This window comes from Vicugna pacos, chromosome 13, assembly GCF_048564905.1.
Source record: "Vicugna pacos chromosome 13, VicPac4, whole genome shotgun sequence".
Lineage (NCBI taxonomy): Eukaryota > Metazoa > Chordata > Mammalia > Artiodactyla > Camelidae > Vicugna > Vicugna pacos.
The window spans coordinates 54,153,381-54,171,565 of NC_132999.1; the positions used below are offsets into that span (position 1 = coordinate 54,153,381).

The following is an 18,185-nucleotide window of genomic DNA, read 5'->3' on the forward strand; positions in this document are numbered from 1 at the left end:
GAAGGCAGAGAACGAGAGCTCCCACTCCAACTTTCTATCAGGAGAATCCTTCCTGCCCTGGGAGGACCAGATTCTGTAGAGCAGCTTCCTTCAACTTTATTTAATAAATTTTAGAGCAGCCTTGAACTCAGAGGCTTCCCACCCACCCTGGACTTGAGAGTCTTTGAGGGTTGGAGTCACGGCATTGGTGACTGAAGATGCTGAGGGAGTGAGTGAGGCCCAGGAACTGAGCCTGGGGCCCTGGGGAGGGCTGGGCTCTGCCTACCCACCGGAGTCCTCACTCACTGTCCTTCTGCAGGTCAGCGGCCACTTGGACTACGCCAAGCAGATGGACATTATCCTGAAGGCCGTGGGCATCCGCACCAAGCCCAGCTGGGATGGGAAAGGGCTCTCGCTGGCTCCAGGCAGCCTGCCCCATGAGGAGCCTCACCAGGCAGCAGCCACCTCATCAGATAAGACCACCAACCAGGATGGGCAAACCCAGGGTCCCGCACCCAGAGACACCCCCAAAGCAGCCGCATCCCCTGACCCCAGCCAACCCCAAGTGCCAACGGGGCTGGATCAGTCCGAAGGCGCCTCCCTTCCTGCTGCTGCCAGCCCTGCTAAGAGCTCCCATATCTGCAGCCATGGCATGGGTCCCAACCCACTGGGCTGCCCCAACTGTACCAGTGAGACCCGGGAGCCCTGCCCAGGGCTGGACTGACCCCAGAAGAGTCACTTTCCCAGACTTCCATGTGCAGCACTCTCTTGCCCCTCTCCACCAGGTTCCTCACATGAGCTCTGGAGGTGCAGGATTTCTACCAGTGCCTTTCCTAAATTGAAGACATTGGTATCAGAAGGAAGAGAGGGTTGTAAGGAAACACCGTTCCCTCTCTGAGGAGGCAAGGCCAGAGCCCTGCAGAGTCAACCAAGCACAGCATAGCATCCCAGGTCTAACCAGCTGTGGGCCTCCTGTGCTTTGGGTTGGAGCCATGGGGTCTGGTTGCCCAGGGGGCTCTCTGGAATCCGGGGCTCCTATCCTGCCATGCTCCCCAGCCTCAGAAGCCTGGTGTCTGCCTGCTCTTCCATCCACTCTCCAGAGCTGCCCATCAGCCCACGGAGCAGGTACAGATTGGGAGCAGACAGCTTTTTCTCTCCACTCTTGAGAGATCCAATGAGATCTGCCACGTGCAGCCATGCTGGCAGGCTCTGCTCAACCACAGGGGCATCCATCAGAAGACGTGATGTGAAGGGCGCCCTGCAAAGTTATGCCACCTGGTGGCCCTGGATATCATTGTTGTAGAGCAAGGTGAAAAAATGCTGGAGCAGCATGCAGTATGGACGGGGAACTGGGCCTAGTGAAATATACGGGGGAAGGATTTCCTATCGCAGGAACAAAGGTGATGATGATTTTAATAATAAATAGTCATAATAGCCACCATTTATTGAGTATTTACCATGTACAGAGTGCTCCCATGGAGTGTGTCCGTTGACCTTCAAACAACAACCCTATGAGGTAGGTACTGTTATTATCTTCACTTTACACTTGCAGGCCCAGAGAGGTTAGGTAACCTGCCCAAGGCCACACAGATGGTCTCCAGTCAGTCGGCCCTGAGAGCCCAAGCTCTTAGCCAGTGTATGTGCATCCATGGGAACCTTCCCCTTGGCCCCCTCACTGTCCCTGAATGACAGGGCTAGAGATACTCTGCCCCCTGCCCACATTGCTCAGATGGGGAAACCAAGGCCCAGGCGGAGAAAATATTGACAAGCTCCGGGGGAGGCAGCCAGGAGGGGAGAGATGCAGGGGAATTAGAATATTGGAGCTGAACTGGTCCTCAGGGATACTTGTGTTTTTTGTTCACTCCACAAATATTCACAGAACTCCTACTTTGGGGAGACTGAGGCCCTGAGAGAAGAAGTGATGTTGCTGAGATCCCAAAACAAATCCAGGGCAGAGCCTGCACCTGGAGTCTCTTCCCACTTCCCCAGCTGCTTCTCCAGCCCAAGTGGCCCCTCAGGAAGACTCAGTCCACACCAGGTCACCACCTCAGCTAATGCTTATTGAGAGTCCCCTGGGGCAGGCCTTGGGTAGAGGGGGAGCCCTCCAGAGCACCATGGCCCCTCTACATCCAGTGGCCTTGCTAGAGTTGAATCTGATCAGCACCAAGGAGAGCGCCTGACCAGCAGAGGAGGCCCGTGAAGTTTGGGTTGATGGAACTTGGGGGTGGAAAAACCTCAGACTGAAATGGAATCTACAGCAGGTAAACTATGGGAACCAAGAGTTCCCCCTCAGAAAAAATCAGGCCCCTGTGCCAAGGTCCACCTGCCTGCACCAGGGACATCTCTACAACTCTGCTGACCCAATCGCCACCACTCCTACTCCCTCACTGACCTCAGGAAGGCCAAAAGGAGGTGGGCAAGGGGCTGGTTCTGTCCCCATCAATAGGTCCCTGATAGGTCCAAGGAAGCCCAAGGTAGAAGAACATCTACCCCTGGTGTTGAGCAAGAACCCACCAGCTGCCCCTCTGCCCCCAGGAGCTGGGATGGGAACACCACCCAGTATCCAGAGCAAGTTGAGGAATCAGAGCCAGGTTGTGGGATCTGGGCCAGGGCTAATGAGGAGGAGGAAGATGGAAAAAGAACAGTGGGGAGCAAACAGCCCTTCCCGACCTTCAGCCAGAGGCTAGCAGGCTGCATGGGCAGAAGTTATAAAAACAGGAGGGACCACTCACTGACCACCTGCCAGGTGCTGGGTATTCTACACTCATTACCCTGATTTTCATGACACCCTATGAGGCAGGCATCATTACCCTGTTTTGCACATGGAACAGCAGGCTCAGGGAGGTTAAGTAATTTGTCCAAGGGCTGGTAAGTAGTGAAGCAGAGATTCAAATTTATGCCTGCCCGACTCCCAGGCTCGGATATTTTCTGTGTAGCCAGATACATCCTGAGAGGCTGGCTGGTCCACAAACTGCCTAGCAAACCATCCTCAAGGTTAAAGATCACCTGAGCCAGCACATCTCAAATCGTAACGTGCACATGATTCACCCGGGGATCGGCAGGTCTTGGATGGGGCAGAGGCGTGCATTTTTAACGGACTTCTGGGGGCTAATGCTGACGGCCCATGGACTGCACTTTGAGGACCAAGAAATTTGGCCCAGCACTAAGCCACCTCAGCAGACAGAGGCATCCCTCTGATAGAATGTGCAAAGGAGATGCCTGTCTTCATCCTGATCTGGACCAAGAGGTCCTTATGCCCAATCCCAGGAGTCCTCCAGCCTTGCTCTACACACATCCACAAGTTACACTCAACAGTGGAGCATCCTGGAGAAAACTGTATCTGAAGCAGCCTTTTCTCCTCCAGATAGGAGGCTGGAGTGGGCAGGGGGAGCTGGCTCAGTGCACCCAACTGGAGCTCAGAGGGCTCCCAGAGGACCTATGGCCCCCTGGCTTTAGCCAAAGAGCTAGTCCAAGGCTTCGGGAACTTGGTCCTTTCCAGTTCAGCTTCCCACAGACCAACTCCAAGCCTGGGTCAGTTCGTGGGGGTCCCAAGTGGATGCAGCCGCAGCTCAGGCTCCACTGGATCGATGTTGAAGAAGTTGGCTGTGGTAGGAGCCCTGGCAGGCGGTGGGGGGTCCTGGGTGGCCTCTCCAGGCAGTAGGAGCTGGGCTGCGAGTTGCAGGCCTGAGGAGCCATCTGAGCCTGAGTCCGAGTCTGATTCCAAGTTAGGTGGCAGGGGCAGTGGCAGCACGTGCTGCAGGCTCAGGCCGGGCCGTGGGCCGCTGTGAGAGGTACGCATGGAGGGGGAGGCCAGGCTGGCCTGGTGCTCCCGGGGGCAGTGGGGACATGGCATGAACCTGCCCAGTGCCCGCTTGAAGTCCCGCATGAAGAGTGGGTAGATGATGGGGTTCATGGTGCTGTTACAGTAACCCAGCCACGTGAGGACATCGAAGAGGCCTGGGGAGATGCAGTCGCACACGGCCTAGAGGGATGGCGTGCATCATGCCTGGTCCCAGAGCAGGAACACAGACCACCCCACCCAGCATGGATGGGACGGACACACAAACACATATGCCATGAAAGGCAACCCGCCCTCTTCCCTCCCCGGATCTGGGCTGGGATGGGATTCAGGGCCTCCCCAGCAAGGCGTGGACTCACCTACCCCCTGCGGTGGCATTACCTGGGCTATGTTGGCCACAAAGAAGGGCAGCCAGGTCACAAAGAACATGCCCAGTAGGATGCCCAGTGTCAGGCTAGCCTTCAAGGCCTTCCTGCTGTGCTTGGTGGCCAGACGCCTACCGTCAGCTGATTCCACCCCTGGGCATGGGGTCCTGGGCACCTGCGGAAAGGAAGGCCACATGATTCAGCTAAGAAAGAACCCCAGTCTGAGCCTATTCCCAGCCACAGACTGAGCCCTAATCCTAATTCTAAACTGAGTCCCAGTGACCAGTAATAAACTGAGCCCTCCTCCTAGAGTGAGTCCCAATTGTAGTCCGAGACTGAAGCCTGACCCTGATTCCAGACTGAACCTTGACCATGGCTCCAGACCAAGCCCAGACATCATCAATCAGCTAAGCCCTGCTCACAGTCCTGAGCCCCAGATGCCTACTGTAGATTGAGCCCTGCATAACCAAGGTCTGAAACTGAGCCTCAGCCGTGGACCAGACTGAACACAACTTTAGCCTCAGACTGAGCCCTAACCCCAGAAGTAGACTGAGCCTTGGTCCTGATCCTGCACTATGCCCTGACCCTGACCCAGCACTTCACAAGGAGCTCTAGGAAGTACCACGAGATTTCCTAGGTGCTGGGGCTCATAGCCATGTGTAATGGTCAGTATCAAGTGTTGTCCTTCGCAGGGAGTGTGGGTCTTCTGAACTGTTGGATTTGTGTTTGGGGGCAGTGTTGTCCTGCACTGCATTTTGGCACTACCAAGAATTAGCTGCAATTGAACTGGACTTGACAAAAGAGGACAGTTGCTCTCCAGGGCTTGGCAATCTCTTTGCATATGGATTCTCTTCATATTTTAGACTGATGGTTTTCCCTGCACCACTACCCTCATGTTTCACAAAATAAAGTGCATTTTTGTAAAGGTGGGCCCAAAACAAATGTGTGCAATTAAATTGGTTGGAAATTACTAGGGCTTCGAGTGACCTTGGCATTTTAAACTCAGATTTCGCTGTGAACTGGCAGACATCTCCATTCTCACACGTGGACTCCGTGAGCAGGAGCTGGGGGAGAGGAGGAGGAGACATGGCATCGGGGGTTGGAATGTGACTTTGAAAACTGGAGACCAGGCATCCCAGACTTTAAAAAACCTCTCTGAAATTTTTAGCCCAGTGGTCCTCTTAACTTTTTCAGCTTCATGAGCCTGCTAAGACTCTAATAAAATCTACAAAACCACTCCCCAGAAAAGAAAAAGCTTATAAATTTTTATACACACACAGAAGAAAAAAGTTCCCACACATCCAGAGGGTTCAGAGGCCACTGCGACGTTCATCCATGAAACCTCTATGGGTCCACAAAAGCTGGAATGGGAAGCTCTCCTCTAAACCCGTGTTGCAATCAATTTGGATTTTCATCTATCAGATTTACACAAAGCGAGACCCACCTATATTTACAATTAAAGTAAATACTAGTATGCAGAGATGTGCACAAGTCACAGAGTTATGAAACAGTATGTGTGCTGCCTGGGAATACACAGTACAAATCCTCAGACCAAAGCACCAGTGACCCTTTGAAATCCAGGGATTCCCCCAACATTTCCTAAACTGCATGAGAGCCCAGCTTAGTCCTGAGGCAACCAGAGGTAGCTTGGCTATGGGAAGATGAAAGAGTCAGAAGGAGGCAGGAGGGGAATCAGATTCCCACGCAAACTTCGCAGATGGAAAGGGAGCAGAGGAAGCAAAGCCAAGATTTGTCAGCCCTGGGAGCACCAAAGCCAAACCCCTCTCCCCACTCTCCAGTGCAGGAACTCCCCTCCCAGCCCCGTTCTCTCCCCGCCTCCTCAGGGTATCTTGGTTCCTCTCCATGGTGCTGAACCCCAGCTGCTACTATCTGTAGAATCAGAGTCTAATTCTAGAATGGCGGTGGGCAGAACAAGAGAGATGAGACACACTGTAACTCTCACCCTTCAATGTGTTTGTCCAGGTGAAATCTGGTTAGACAAATATTAAGGACACATTCACACAGAGCAGCCTTTAAGAGGCCCTTGATTACTACCCCCTGTCTTGGTGGGGCAACATTGAGCAGAGGCAAGAGCTGGGCTTTTAAGACAAGTGGTCTGGCTTCAGATCATGCCTCAACCACTTACTCACTCTGTGATCTTGAGAGTCTCTGTTTCCACACCTGTAAAATGGGAGAAAATACTCAGCTTACAGAGTTGCTGTGAAGTTGTGGATAATAAATGCATGCACAGTGTCCAACAGAGAGTGAGTGTAAATACGTAGCAGCTCTGATGTTGGTTCAGTGGTACGTGCATCAGGTTGGGGAAGTTTTTGGCACCATCAGGAGCCCTGTCCCTCTGCCAGCAGCTCCGGCTTTTCAAAACAGCATGCACATCAGGACAAATGCTGTGACTCACTACACTGCAGTGAGGGAGAAAAAGGGGGCTGCTTTTCTCTCCTGCTCATTTTCTCTCTCCAGAGTGGACTCTGTATGGTTTCTGTGGCCCTGTCATTGTCAACCCGGAGGGAGAGGGCTCTACCGCCCTAAAAGAATCTCCTAAGATCTGCCATGAATTCAAATTGCTACCATCAGTGAGGACAGACATATGGAGAGGAGGGAGACAGCGTCTTCAGGAAACCCCAGTCACACAGAAAACCCCCTGGCCCCTGGCGACCTGAGGAAGGGGAAAGAGACAGCTGTGACCTTGCCAGAGCTCTAGGGCACTGGGGAACCGAGGCACGCGGGGAGATCCACTGGGGTCAATCATCAGGGGAGGGCACTCCAGAAAAGTTAAAGATGATCTGAGATTCCCTCTCTTGTCTTCCTGGGAATAAACCTGCATTTTTCTTTCTCCTCTTCTCTCCAAAGAGTTGATCCAAGAATATAGGCAAGAGGGGAAGGAACTGAGGCTCAGAAAGGGTAGGGGACCTTCCCAAGATCACGCTGTGCCAGTACAAGTCCTCAACCAAGGCACCAGTTACCCCAAATTATCATCCCCACATACTGAGCGCTTACTGTGCATCAGCACTTGATGTTCGTTCTGCCGTCCAGCATTCTTGGGAGGTGGGCATTGTAATACCCATCCTGCAGATGGGGTGCAGAGAGGCAGAAGAACTGGCCAGGAGTCAAACAGCAGGTAAGTATTGAGTCAGGGGATTAAAGTCATTTCTGGCTCCAGAAACTGTGTTTTTCCCATTTGCCCGTACTGCTTCCACTGTAGAGGATGGCACGCCCGAGTAAAACCCCGCCACTGTCGCAGAGAGGCCCTCATGGAGCAGAAGCCAGTGGCAACCGCCAGTCCACACTCTGGGGTCTGGTTGATGCCAGCCTCACCTTCCCACTTCTCTCTGCCCTGTAGCCACTTGCAGCCCCTCATGGCACATTCTGTTGTTTGCATGTCCCTTATATGCGTCAGTGGCATTTGTCACTGTCAGGGGGCAGCCACTGGATGACAATTTGGCAGTGCCCTTCCAGAAGGCAATTCCATTTACAGGCCCCTATGTTCATAAACACCAGTACATGTCTGTACACTTGGCACATACAAGAATGCGTACCACGGCACTAGTCGCGATAGGAAAAACTCCTGATAGGAAACATCCCAAAAGTCCATCAAAAGGAGAATGGTTAAATACACCCCAGTAAGTTCCCACTATAGAATACTATACAGACGTTTGAAAGAATGAATTGATCAAACAGAAAGATCTCCACGGCACATTATCAAGTGATAACGGCAAGTTGCAAAACAAGAGAGATTTTTCTAAACAAGATGATTCCCTTTGTTTAGAAAAATACACAAAGCAAAGCACTAAGTTTCTTTAGGTCCGTAAACAAACATGGAAACACAGAAAAGAACTGGAAAGACACTGATAAAAGTGTCCCTGAGAGTGGGAGGTGAGTTGATAGACATCAGAGGGGTCTTTGACTTTATTGATGAATTTGCATCTTACAGTGTGTTTCCATATTCCTTTGTGTAATTTCAAATTTGTACAATCATCTAATCATAGTGAGGGTTATAACGTAGACTCTGCAGCCAGACTGCCTGGTTCAGATCGGGGCTCTGTTCCTAACTAGCTGAGTGGCCTTAAGCATCACCTCTCTGTGCCTCAGATCTCTCATCTGTAAAACGGCGATTACAACGGCATTTGCCCATTGGATGGTCGTAAGGATTAAATAAGATGATAGGAAGTTACTGGGACAGCGCACGGCATGTGGTAAGCACCTGTGAACCACATGCTTTACCACCAAGAGGAAAGGACAGGAATGAACGCTAGTTGAGCACCTACTATGTGCCAGGCTTACATGTATCATCTCATTGATTCTTCAAACAGCCTCAAATGATAAATACCATTACCCCTGGGTAGAGGGAGGTGAGTGACATGTCCAGAGTCATCTGGCTGAGACGAGAAGGAGGCAGGATTTGAACCCACGCCCAGCCAGACGCACAAGCTACTGCGCCCTGCCCCCGCTGCACCCGCCGCCTCGTTCTAAGCAGCAGCCATGGCTGTCATGCTCCGCTCTGCTCCTCTGGCAGCCTCTCCCTCTCAGCCCCCTCCTCCACCTCCAAGATATTTCTGTGATCACAGCCTTCTCTGAGGAGGAGGAAGCAGCGATGGAAGGGAAGATGGATCGTTAGGACAGAATGATGCATAGCTGGGTGATAGAGGGTAAAAAAAAGCTGGGGGAGGACAAGGAGGAGAAGTTGATGGGAGAGAAGGAAGAGGAAGACAGCGCTGCAGAAGGAAGGAAGAGATTGGGGCGAGGTGGAACTGGGGGAGGGGGGCTGGGAAGGGGGAAAGACAAAGTAAAAAGGAAGATGATGGAGAGGGGGTTCTAACCACAGAGACACAGGAATCCTGGCAGAGAGAGAAAGGAACGGACAAAACGGAAACTCCCAGCTGGGCTTCTTTCTGCTGCTCCCCATCAGGCTGAGTTCCCACACTGGTCCTTCTGGTATCCCCCAAGGATGAGCGCCATCCCCATACAGGCGCCCACCTTTCACACACACACACAAACACACACACACACACACACACATGCCCTGGCAGCATCTCACTCCAACACCACCATCACCTCTCTGCCCCCTCTCCACCCCCCGCCCACAGCTCCTGCCTCACCTCAAGGTATAGCCCCTTTCTCACAGCCCCTGTGGCCATGAAGACCTGGCTGAAACCACTCCCAAAGAGTGGCTTTTTAAACGCCCTGTTCAGATCAATAGGCAGATGTGGCGGGTAGAGGCAGAAAAAGATGCTCCAGCTGGCTCAGCCTCCATGTCCAAAGCCCCAGAGGAGGCAGGACTTCAGGGATCAGTGCCCAGCCCTGTGGTTTCTTCAGGGAAACTAGAGGCTGGATCGGGAAGGAGCTAAGGGTTCAGTGGGGCTGAGAAGAGGAGGAAAGGGGCCTAACATACCCCAAGTTCTGTTCACTCTCATCAGTTCCTCTGGATCCAGGCATGGAGAGTTCCTCCGCCCTCCAGGCTGGACGCTGCTGGTCTCCGGGGCAGGCCAGCTCGGGGTGGAGGTGGCTGGGGGGATGGGGTCACAACCCAAGAGGCTGGAGTAGAGGCAGCATCCCAGAAGCAAGTTCCCTAATTACAAGCAATTCTCCAGGCAGTAAGGAAAATAGCCCTGTGGAAGGCTTGCTTCGGATCCAAGTGGTTTTAGAAGCAAAGGCGGTGGTGGAGTCTGGCACTTTCTCATTCAAATCAAGAGAAAAGGCTTTTCAGAAAGTGGGAGGTGTTCGCACAGACACATTTCTGGCTTGAGAGGCTACGGGTCCTTCTGCCTCTGAGGCAGGGTGCTGGCTAAATGACCCCTGAAGACTCCTCCCAGCCTTTGGTTTTGTGACTTCCTTACTTCAGTTTGCAAACGTATGCACAGGGAGTAATAGGTTTTGAATATTATAAGCTCCATAACCCTCATCACGATAGGGTTTCATGATCAATGTCTCTCTCTCAAACTAGACCATAGATTCCAAGAGGGCAAGACTGTCTCCATCTGCTCATGGCTGCACCCACAGCCTAGAAAAGCTCCTGCACACGGGAGGCACTCAACACAGTACTGAGGAAGTGAATCAATGTACTAAATAGCGCAGGATCCATCCACTACAAGAACTTCTTGTAAAGGAAGTGGGAGAACAGGGAGCAATGTGAGCGGGGCTTGAATCCCAGGCTCTGTGAAGCACTGTGTTCATTTCATTCTTTCCATTACTGTGCACTGCACACTTACAACATGGCAGGCGCAGTTTTAGGTGCTGGGAATATAGCAGTAGAGACAAGCCGTCACCCTCATGGAACTTATGTTCTAGTAGGAGGAAATAAACAATCATTAACCCTCTAACCTCTATCACTTTCTTCTGGGTTAGGGGGACAACCAGCTGATGTGGGGAAAGGGCACTCCGAAAGAAGGAACAGCAAGTGCAAAGGTCCTGGGGGAGGAGTGTGCTTGGTGTGCTCAAGGAACAGCAAGGGGGCCAGTGGGGCTGAAAGAGAAAGAGTGAGGGGCATGGTGGAAGGGGAGGAGACTGGAGAAGGAGCCGAGGAATGATGCAACATAACTTGCATATTAAAGGGACGGCTCAGGCTGCTGTGTAAGATGGAAAGGGAGTAAGAATGGGATCAGGAAGCCAGTGGGAGATCACTGCACTAACCCAAGCAACAGATGAAGGGGCTCAGCCGGCGCCAGGAGGCAGCAATAGACATGAGAACTGATCAGAGCCTGCACGTGTCTTGAAAGTAGAGGTCAGAGGACCAACTGCGCAGCGTGAGAAAAAGAAAGGCTGCCTCCAGGATTCCTGGCCTGAGCAACTCATATCAATGAGTTGATATAAGGAAGACAATAGAGGGATGGTGTCTGGAGCCTGGAAGACCCAGAGTTCTGTTTGGGGCAGGGTAAGTAAGTGGCCCCTGCTGGAAATCATCACCCTGTGGGTGGTACTTTCAGTCCTGGGATGAGATGAGCACACTGAGGGAGTGAATGTGGAGGGGCAAAAAAGCAAGGAGGCCCAAGGACTGAGACCACGGATGGTGGTAGATCAGGAAGACCCACAGAGGAGACAGAGAAGGCACAGCCAGTGGAGTAGAGGGACTGACACGGGGTGGTGTCCCTGAAGTCAGCGTTTTAAGAGCATGTCACTGCCCATAGGCAGCACGATGCTCAGACCCAGGCTTTGACATCAGTCAGATCAGAGCCTGAACCTCACTCCTCAGCTGTGCAACCTTGGGCAAGTCACCTCCCCTCTCTGACCCTCAGTTTCCCCATCAGAGGGATGATGACAGCACTTGCCTCGCTGAGTGTTGGGGGGATTAGCTGAGCTCAGAGCCTGGCATGCAGTGAGCACTCAAAGGCTGGGGGCTGCAGCTGCCAGCACCTGGGGGATGCCTGTCTGGGTGTGGAGCCCGCATTGTCTCAGGTTCAGTCCTGGCACCAGCCAGTTAGCTTCATGGAAAGAAAATCCGTGTGTCACAGCCACTGTTGGAACCGAGAATCCAGACCTCTCCCACCTCAGCCTCACCAAAGCCAGCCAGCTTCTTGCGTCCTTGGTCACTAGGGCAGAGCTTCCCAGAGGGTGAGAATGGGAGATGAGCTTGGGCGGTAAATGGATCCCATAAAAGAACTGAACCTCAGCAGGAATGGACGTCTTTCACAGTTCTCTCCCTGCTCTTCTGGCTCCACTGAGAAAAAGCCCTGCATGGATGCTACTACATCTTTAACATCCCTCTAACATCTGACAAAGAGAAAGCAGGCCTCAGCTCAGTCTCTCCAGCCAAACCGAGCTGGACTTCAGGGACACTGCTGGGGTTTCTAAAGCCTCGCTGAGGTTGCGTTTATGATCACCTTCTATTTTACGGCAAGGAGACAAATTTTTCCATTCCCAAAAGAGATAAGAAGTTTTCTCTCTAAATAAGTTTAGGAAGGTAAAAAGATAAGTGAGATGATTTCAAGCAAGTGCTAAGCACATACGAACGCTGAGGCTTGCGGCATGTGTGAGGGTAGCAAGGGTGGACGGAGCAGGTAGCAAGGCAGATCTCACAAGGCAGTTTCCAAACGCCTGCAGTCTGGGGAAATGCTCCTTCACAAGAACCCAGGGGGAGAGTGTGGATGGCCCGGGCAGTCGTCTTCCCGCTGAAGAACTAAATCAGGGTCACTGCCATCTGCTGAGACTCAGGAAGGTTCTGCATGAGCACAGATCAGGGAGAGAGCAGGGCTGCAGTCTGTCTACCCAAGACCTTGTCCTTCTAGTTGGTGGACCTCACTGCTAGGGTGACACGGACAAGCTGCTCCAGGGGACTGCCGACCAGGATGTTAGCCTCTCTGCCCCCATCTACCCAGTGATTCCAAAGGCACGCCGCCTCCCCGATCCTGCAGTCATCTACACCAAGATGAGCTCAGAGAGCCCAGTCAGGACCTTCCTCGGGACCTGTGACCTCATTCTCTTGGGCTCAGGCAGGATCAGTGTAGACCCCCATCCTTCAGGATGGACAATAGGACCCAGGCATCATGTGAGCCACTCTACCCTAGATGCTGCAGGGCCTTGAGTTAAGAGCACCTACCCCATTCACAGGGAATCAATAAGCATTTACTATGTGCAGTGGAGGGGCAAAGCCAATCCAGACACATCCAGCCCTCAAGGGAGCTTACACTTGAGTGGGGTGAGATGGACAATGATCGAATCAACAAATATACTGGGGGTCGGGACAGAGAAAAGCAGGGTGAGGAGGCCTGCAGACAGGGTGGTCAGGGATGGTCTCTGGGAAGGGGTGGCCTGGGAGCTGAAGAAAAGTCTGGCAATGGCAGCCCCGGGGGAAAGGACATTCCAGGCAGAGGTGACAGCGTGTACAAAGACCTGGCCACAGAGTCAGCCTGGGACTTCTGGGAGCATCAGAAGGGCCACAGGGCTGGTGCAGGAAGAGACAGGGCAGGGAGAGGTTGGCAGGACAGGGTCCCAGGGCCAGATTCTGACAAGTGTCCCCTCCTCATCTTGAGAGCAATGCCGAGCTGCTAAAAGGTCTGACACAGGGGAGTGATGTGACCACATTTTTGTTTTTATTTGTGCTTTTGGCTGCTGCACAAAAAAATGGATAAGAGTGGGTCTGGAGTGGAAGCAGGACGGGGTGGGGTGGGCAAGCAGCAGGAGACTATCAGAGACTCCAGGTAAGAAGCAATGGTGGTTTGGATCAGGAGGGTGGTGTTGGAGATGACACGTGCTTAGAAGGCAGCACCAACAGGGCCTTGGCAATGAGTCCCACAAGCATGAGGGAGAAAAATTATCCCTAAGTTTCTGGCAGCTGATGCCAAGATGATGTCATTTGCAGCAGTGGGGAAGATGGGGGACGAGCAGATGGGGAGAGTCGGGACACCCTGAATTCCCTGTTGCACATGTTACCTTTAAGAAGCCTGCCCCACATCCCAGAGCATCCTGTGGACAGTCAGGCATTGAGTCTGGAGTTCAGAAGAAAGGTGGGAGCTGGGAATGACCACTTGGAGATCGCCAGCAAGTGTGTATTAAAAAGTGGTGGGGGGAAAAAAAGAAAAAGAAAGTGGTGGATGCGCATTGGGCACCCAGTGGCGGCTCATTTCCCTCCATCGCACAAGCCCGGATCTCCCTGAGCACCCTGGGTACCTGCAGCGTTTCCAAGGGCTGGCAGGCCATACCGGTGGTGAGGGAGGCCACCTGCACGGCTTGCTTGCGGGCGGCCAGCAGGATCCTGCAGTAGGTGAAGCAGATGGCGCCCGAGGGCAGGAAGAAGGTGATGCCGGACGCCACGAGGACAAACGGCAGGCTGGCCAGCAGGCGGCACTGGCCCGGGGCCGGTGCGCGCGCGCCGCCCAGCTCGTGCCAGCCCAGCAGCAAGGGAAGGAAGGAGGCGAGCGCGGCCAGGCTCCAGGCGCTCAGGATGAGCGCCAGGGCGCGCGGGGGCGTCATGCGCAGTTTGTAGCGCAGCGGCGAGAGGATGAGCAAGTAGCGGTCCAGGCTAATGAGGCAGAGGTTGAGGATGGAGGCGCTGCAGCACATCACGTCGAAGGCGGCCCAGAGCAGACAGAGGCTGCGCGCCAGCACCCAGCGCCCGTACAGCGCGTTCAGCATGGCCGGCGGCATCACCACCAGCCCCACCATAGGTCCGACGTGAAGAGCGACACCAGGAAGAAGTTGGACGTGTTGCGCAGCGCAGGCTGCGTGCAGATGAGAGCGATGAGTAGCGAGTTGGCCGCCGCCGTCAGTGCGATGACCACACACAGCGCGGCCGCCACCCAGCCGCTGCCTTCCTGTTGCGACCGTGGCCCCGACTCCCAGTCTGGGGTGCTGTTGTTGGCGGGGCCCTGCTCTGGGACCATGGGGGCAGAGGGCCGAGGGCGAGGACGTGAGTTTCAGAGGGGTCCGGGGAACGAGGTAGGGTTGGCAGGAAGACGCCGTGTGGGACCTGGAGGAGCAGAGTGGATGGGCGTCGTCGGTGAGAACAGACCCCCAGGGCGGCAGGTGGGAAGATAGGGATGGGTCTCCGGGTCAAGGGGCAGCAACCTGAGGAGGACGGAGAAGGTGTGAGGTAGGGGCACCTGGTGCAAACGGGTAGGAAGTTTGGGCGAGGGCACCTGATGAGAAGAGCCTCCTAGAAGAAGCGGGCAGAAAGTCAGAAGGACCGGGACGGTGACTGCGCGGTTGGCTGGTGGGAGCAGAGTGCCCTAAAGGGGCGGGAGGTAAGATGGGGCAAGGACGCTGTCGGGGACAGGGACCCCAGGGGGTGGGAGCCGGGTGCGAATGGGCGCTGTCGGGCCAGGGGCACCACCCCGCGGCCGATAGACGTAGAGGGATGCCAGGTGGGGAGCCGTGGTGCTGGGAGTCGCGGAGTAAGAGGTTGGGGGGGTGGCGCGGGCCAGAGCAAAGCCCCCGGCGGGGAAGACAGGTCTCAGAGCCCGCGCAGGGGCACCTGGGGCTTGGGTGAACACAGTCCCCGCAGCGAGAAAGAAGACGCCGGGCCGGCCCTCGGGGAGAGAAGAAGCGGCGGCCGCGCCTCCGCCGCCTCCCAACCGGGCGCGGGGCGCCGGTCCCGCTCCCGCCCGCGCTCGTACCTGGGGCGCTGAGCGCTGCTCCGCCGCCGGCGACTGCGGCACAGCTCCGGCCGCGGGGCCGGGAGAGGAAGAGGAGGCTGCAGGCCGGGCAGGCGCCCAGGGACCCGGAAGGCACCGCGAGGGGCCGGCGCGCGCGGAGGAGCGGCGGCTGCTTCCAGGAGCGCGCGGTCCCCGCGCCGCGGAGCCTGCGCCCCGCCCTGCGGTGGGCGGGGAGAGCCGAGCCCCGGCCTCGGGGGCTGGCAGCGTCCCCGGTACCCCCGGGCCTGCGGAGGGACGACCGGAGCACCCAGGCTGCGCCAGATCGCCTCCCAGCTGTAGCAGCATCCACACCCCCGCATGCCCCTCCCCAACCCACACGTGGCGCAGGAGGAACTCGGAGGAGGGGACTGTGGCCCGCCTTCATCCAGGACTGCTCCCCAGTGCGGGGCCGTCCACCCGCAGCGAGGGTCACTGCGGGAGCCCGTTGGGGGAGATTAAGCAGATCGCTTGACGTATACGTACACATATATAATATTACACGTAGGTACGTATATAATAGTATATATGGTATATAGTAACCTACATAATACTTCCTTAAAACTCTAGTTTAAACAGATGGCTACCTCCTCCTCACGGTCTTTCTGGGCAGAAACCATCCCGTTCTCCCGACAGCACCAGGCACTGAAGATGAAGTCCGCGAGCTGTTGGCACTCCCAAGTCTACTAAAGAGTGTGAACAGATTGGGGAATCCCCAGGCCAGGTGGGGTGGAGTTGCTGCAGGAAGAAGGGCGGGGTGTGGCACAACCCGGGCACCACTGCTGTGTCTCTCTCCCCCCTTGGCTAAGGACAGTCTCTACCCGACACTTCACAGATTAATATTGTGGATTCAACAAACACGTATTGAACGCCTACTAAGTGTCACGCACTGTTCTGCCTAATCAAGACACCATAGTAACCAAAACAAAGATCCAGCTTCACTGAGTTGACAGTCTACTGGAAAGAGACATGCAAAAATAAGCATAGTAAACAAAGTAGTCGTAGAGTGAAAATTGCCATAGAAAGAAAGAAAACGGGGAGGAGTTGAAAGGGAATCCGGAGTGGGCGGGGGTCTTTTTCCCTTCGCAGAAGCAGGGAAATAATACCGCCCACATTTACGGTTCCCGCTATTTTCCAGGGGCTGTATTATGCCATTTCTACTGATACAGTAACGCCAAGAGGTAGCTGTTAAAATGGGGCTCAGAGAGGCCAAGGGCCTCACCCAAGTTCACCAGCAGCAAGTGATCAAGTGGAACTGAAATTCAGCTCTGCCCAGTGCCCAAGGCAAAGAACCTCAAGACCCTGCACACAGCCATCCCCCCTGAGCCACTGCTTGGTGCTTGGAGTCTCCATCTTGCCCACAGATGGGTCTCTGTCGCAGGAGAAGGTCTGTCCTCCCTCCCAGCACCACCTGCACCACTGTGACAATTTCTGTCGTGCCTCAAGGAACAGGCTATCAAGCACTGGCAGAGAATCAGAAAGAGCAGACTTGAGATGCCAGCTCCACTGGTACCTAGCTCCATGGACTTAGGGCCAGCGACTCCATCTCCCTGGTCTCTGTTTTCTCCTCCACAATCATCAGCAGAACAACACAGCACCCACCTCACAGGGTTGTTGGCAGGACAAAATGACACTGGTGTAATCTGTAAACTTTACGATGCTGTGTCAGTGCTAGCCGTTGGCCTCAGTGTTCCCACCTGTACAATGGGAGTGCATTCAGCTCTACAGTAACGCCATCAGCCTAGGGATTCCTTATATGAGCAATAGAAAAGCTGAGAAACACTATGTAAAACACACTATGGAGCCCAGTGACCTGGGTTCATAATCCCAGTTGTGTTACGTGCTCTGTGAGCCTCTTCATTTCCCTGCTGCTGTGAAACTGGGGCAGCGAAGATACAAATGGGATGAGTATTTACACCACTTTGCACAGAGGAGGCGCCTGGTAAATTCTAGCACTGTGAAAATTAGAAGAATATAGTAGGATAGCACATTAGTCCCTCTGCTTTGGCTTTTTCAGTTTAATGTCCTTTTTTTTAATATCTAAAGAAAACATGACCAAAAATGTGAACATTTGTTCATTCTAGGTGATAGATGCATGGATGTTTATTATATTATGATCTGTAGTTTGCTTATACCTGCACCCCAATGTTCACAGCAGCACTATTTATATAGCCAAGACATGGAAGCAACCTAAATGTTCACTGACAGATGACTGGATAAAGAAGATGTGGTGTATATATACTATGGAAAATTACTCAGCCATAAAAAAGAATAAAATAATGCCATTTGCAGTACCATGGATGGATATGGAGATCATCATTCTAAGTGATGTAAGTCAGAAAAAGAAAGAAAAATACCATATGATATCACTTGTGTGTGGAATCTAAAATATGATACAAATGAACTTATTTACAAAACAGAAATGACTCACAGACACAGAGAACAAACTTACGATTACCAGAGAGGAAGGGGAGATGAAGGGATAAGTTGGGATTTATGATTTGCATATAGTAACTACTATATATAAAATAGATAAACAACAATGTTAATACTGGATGGCATAGGGAAATACATTCAATATCTTGTAATAACCTATAATAAAAAATATGAAAAGGAATATATATGTATAACTGCACTGCACACCAGAAATTAACACAGCATTATAAACTGACTATACTGCAATAAAAAATAAAAAATGAAATTAAACTTTTAAAATAATAATAATTTTTCAAATTGGGTCTGGGTGATGGTGCCATCTTGTGGTCACAGTTATTATCTTGACTTTAAGACCTTTTGAGAAGTTCTGTGTGTTCACCTAAATTTGTCATTTCAGTCATGGAATAATATAGTCTTAAATATCCTTAACACCTCAGGGTAGAGAAGGACCTTCAAGGATGCTCAGTGTTTTCTTGATTACTTCTAGCTGTGGGTTGCTCTCTCCCTAGAGGAGAAGGCTGATGCCAC

General features: G+C 53.2%; 2 protein-coding genes across 5 annotated transcripts in view; one reads left to right on the forward strand and one right to left on the reverse strand.

Moving 5' to 3' along the window:
- Positions 1-1,420, forward strand: part of TMCO4 (transmembrane and coiled-coil domains 4) — a 78,368-nt gene extending 76,948 nt beyond the window's left edge. For all 4 annotated transcript variants that reach the window (XM_072975241.1, XM_072975240.1, XM_072975239.1 and 1 more), the window contains one exon: positions 299-1,420. In XM_072975241.1, coding sequence (XP_072831342.1) covers positions 299-703 — 405 coding nt within the window. In that variant the 3' untranslated portion in view covers positions 704-1,420. The remainder of the gene's footprint in view (positions 1-298) is intronic.
- HTR6 (5-hydroxytryptamine receptor 6) lies at positions 1,406-15,255 on the reverse strand. Its single transcript, XM_072975245.1, is given in 5 exon segments — positions 1,406-3,961; positions 4,160-4,318; positions 13,762-14,258; positions 14,261-14,658; positions 15,207-15,255. Coding segments are annotated over 4 exon segments (1,320 nt in total). The 5' UTR covers positions 14,475-14,658; positions 15,207-15,255; the 3' UTR covers positions 1,406-3,511.
- Between the last annotated feature and the right edge of the window lie 2,930 nt (positions 15,256-18,185).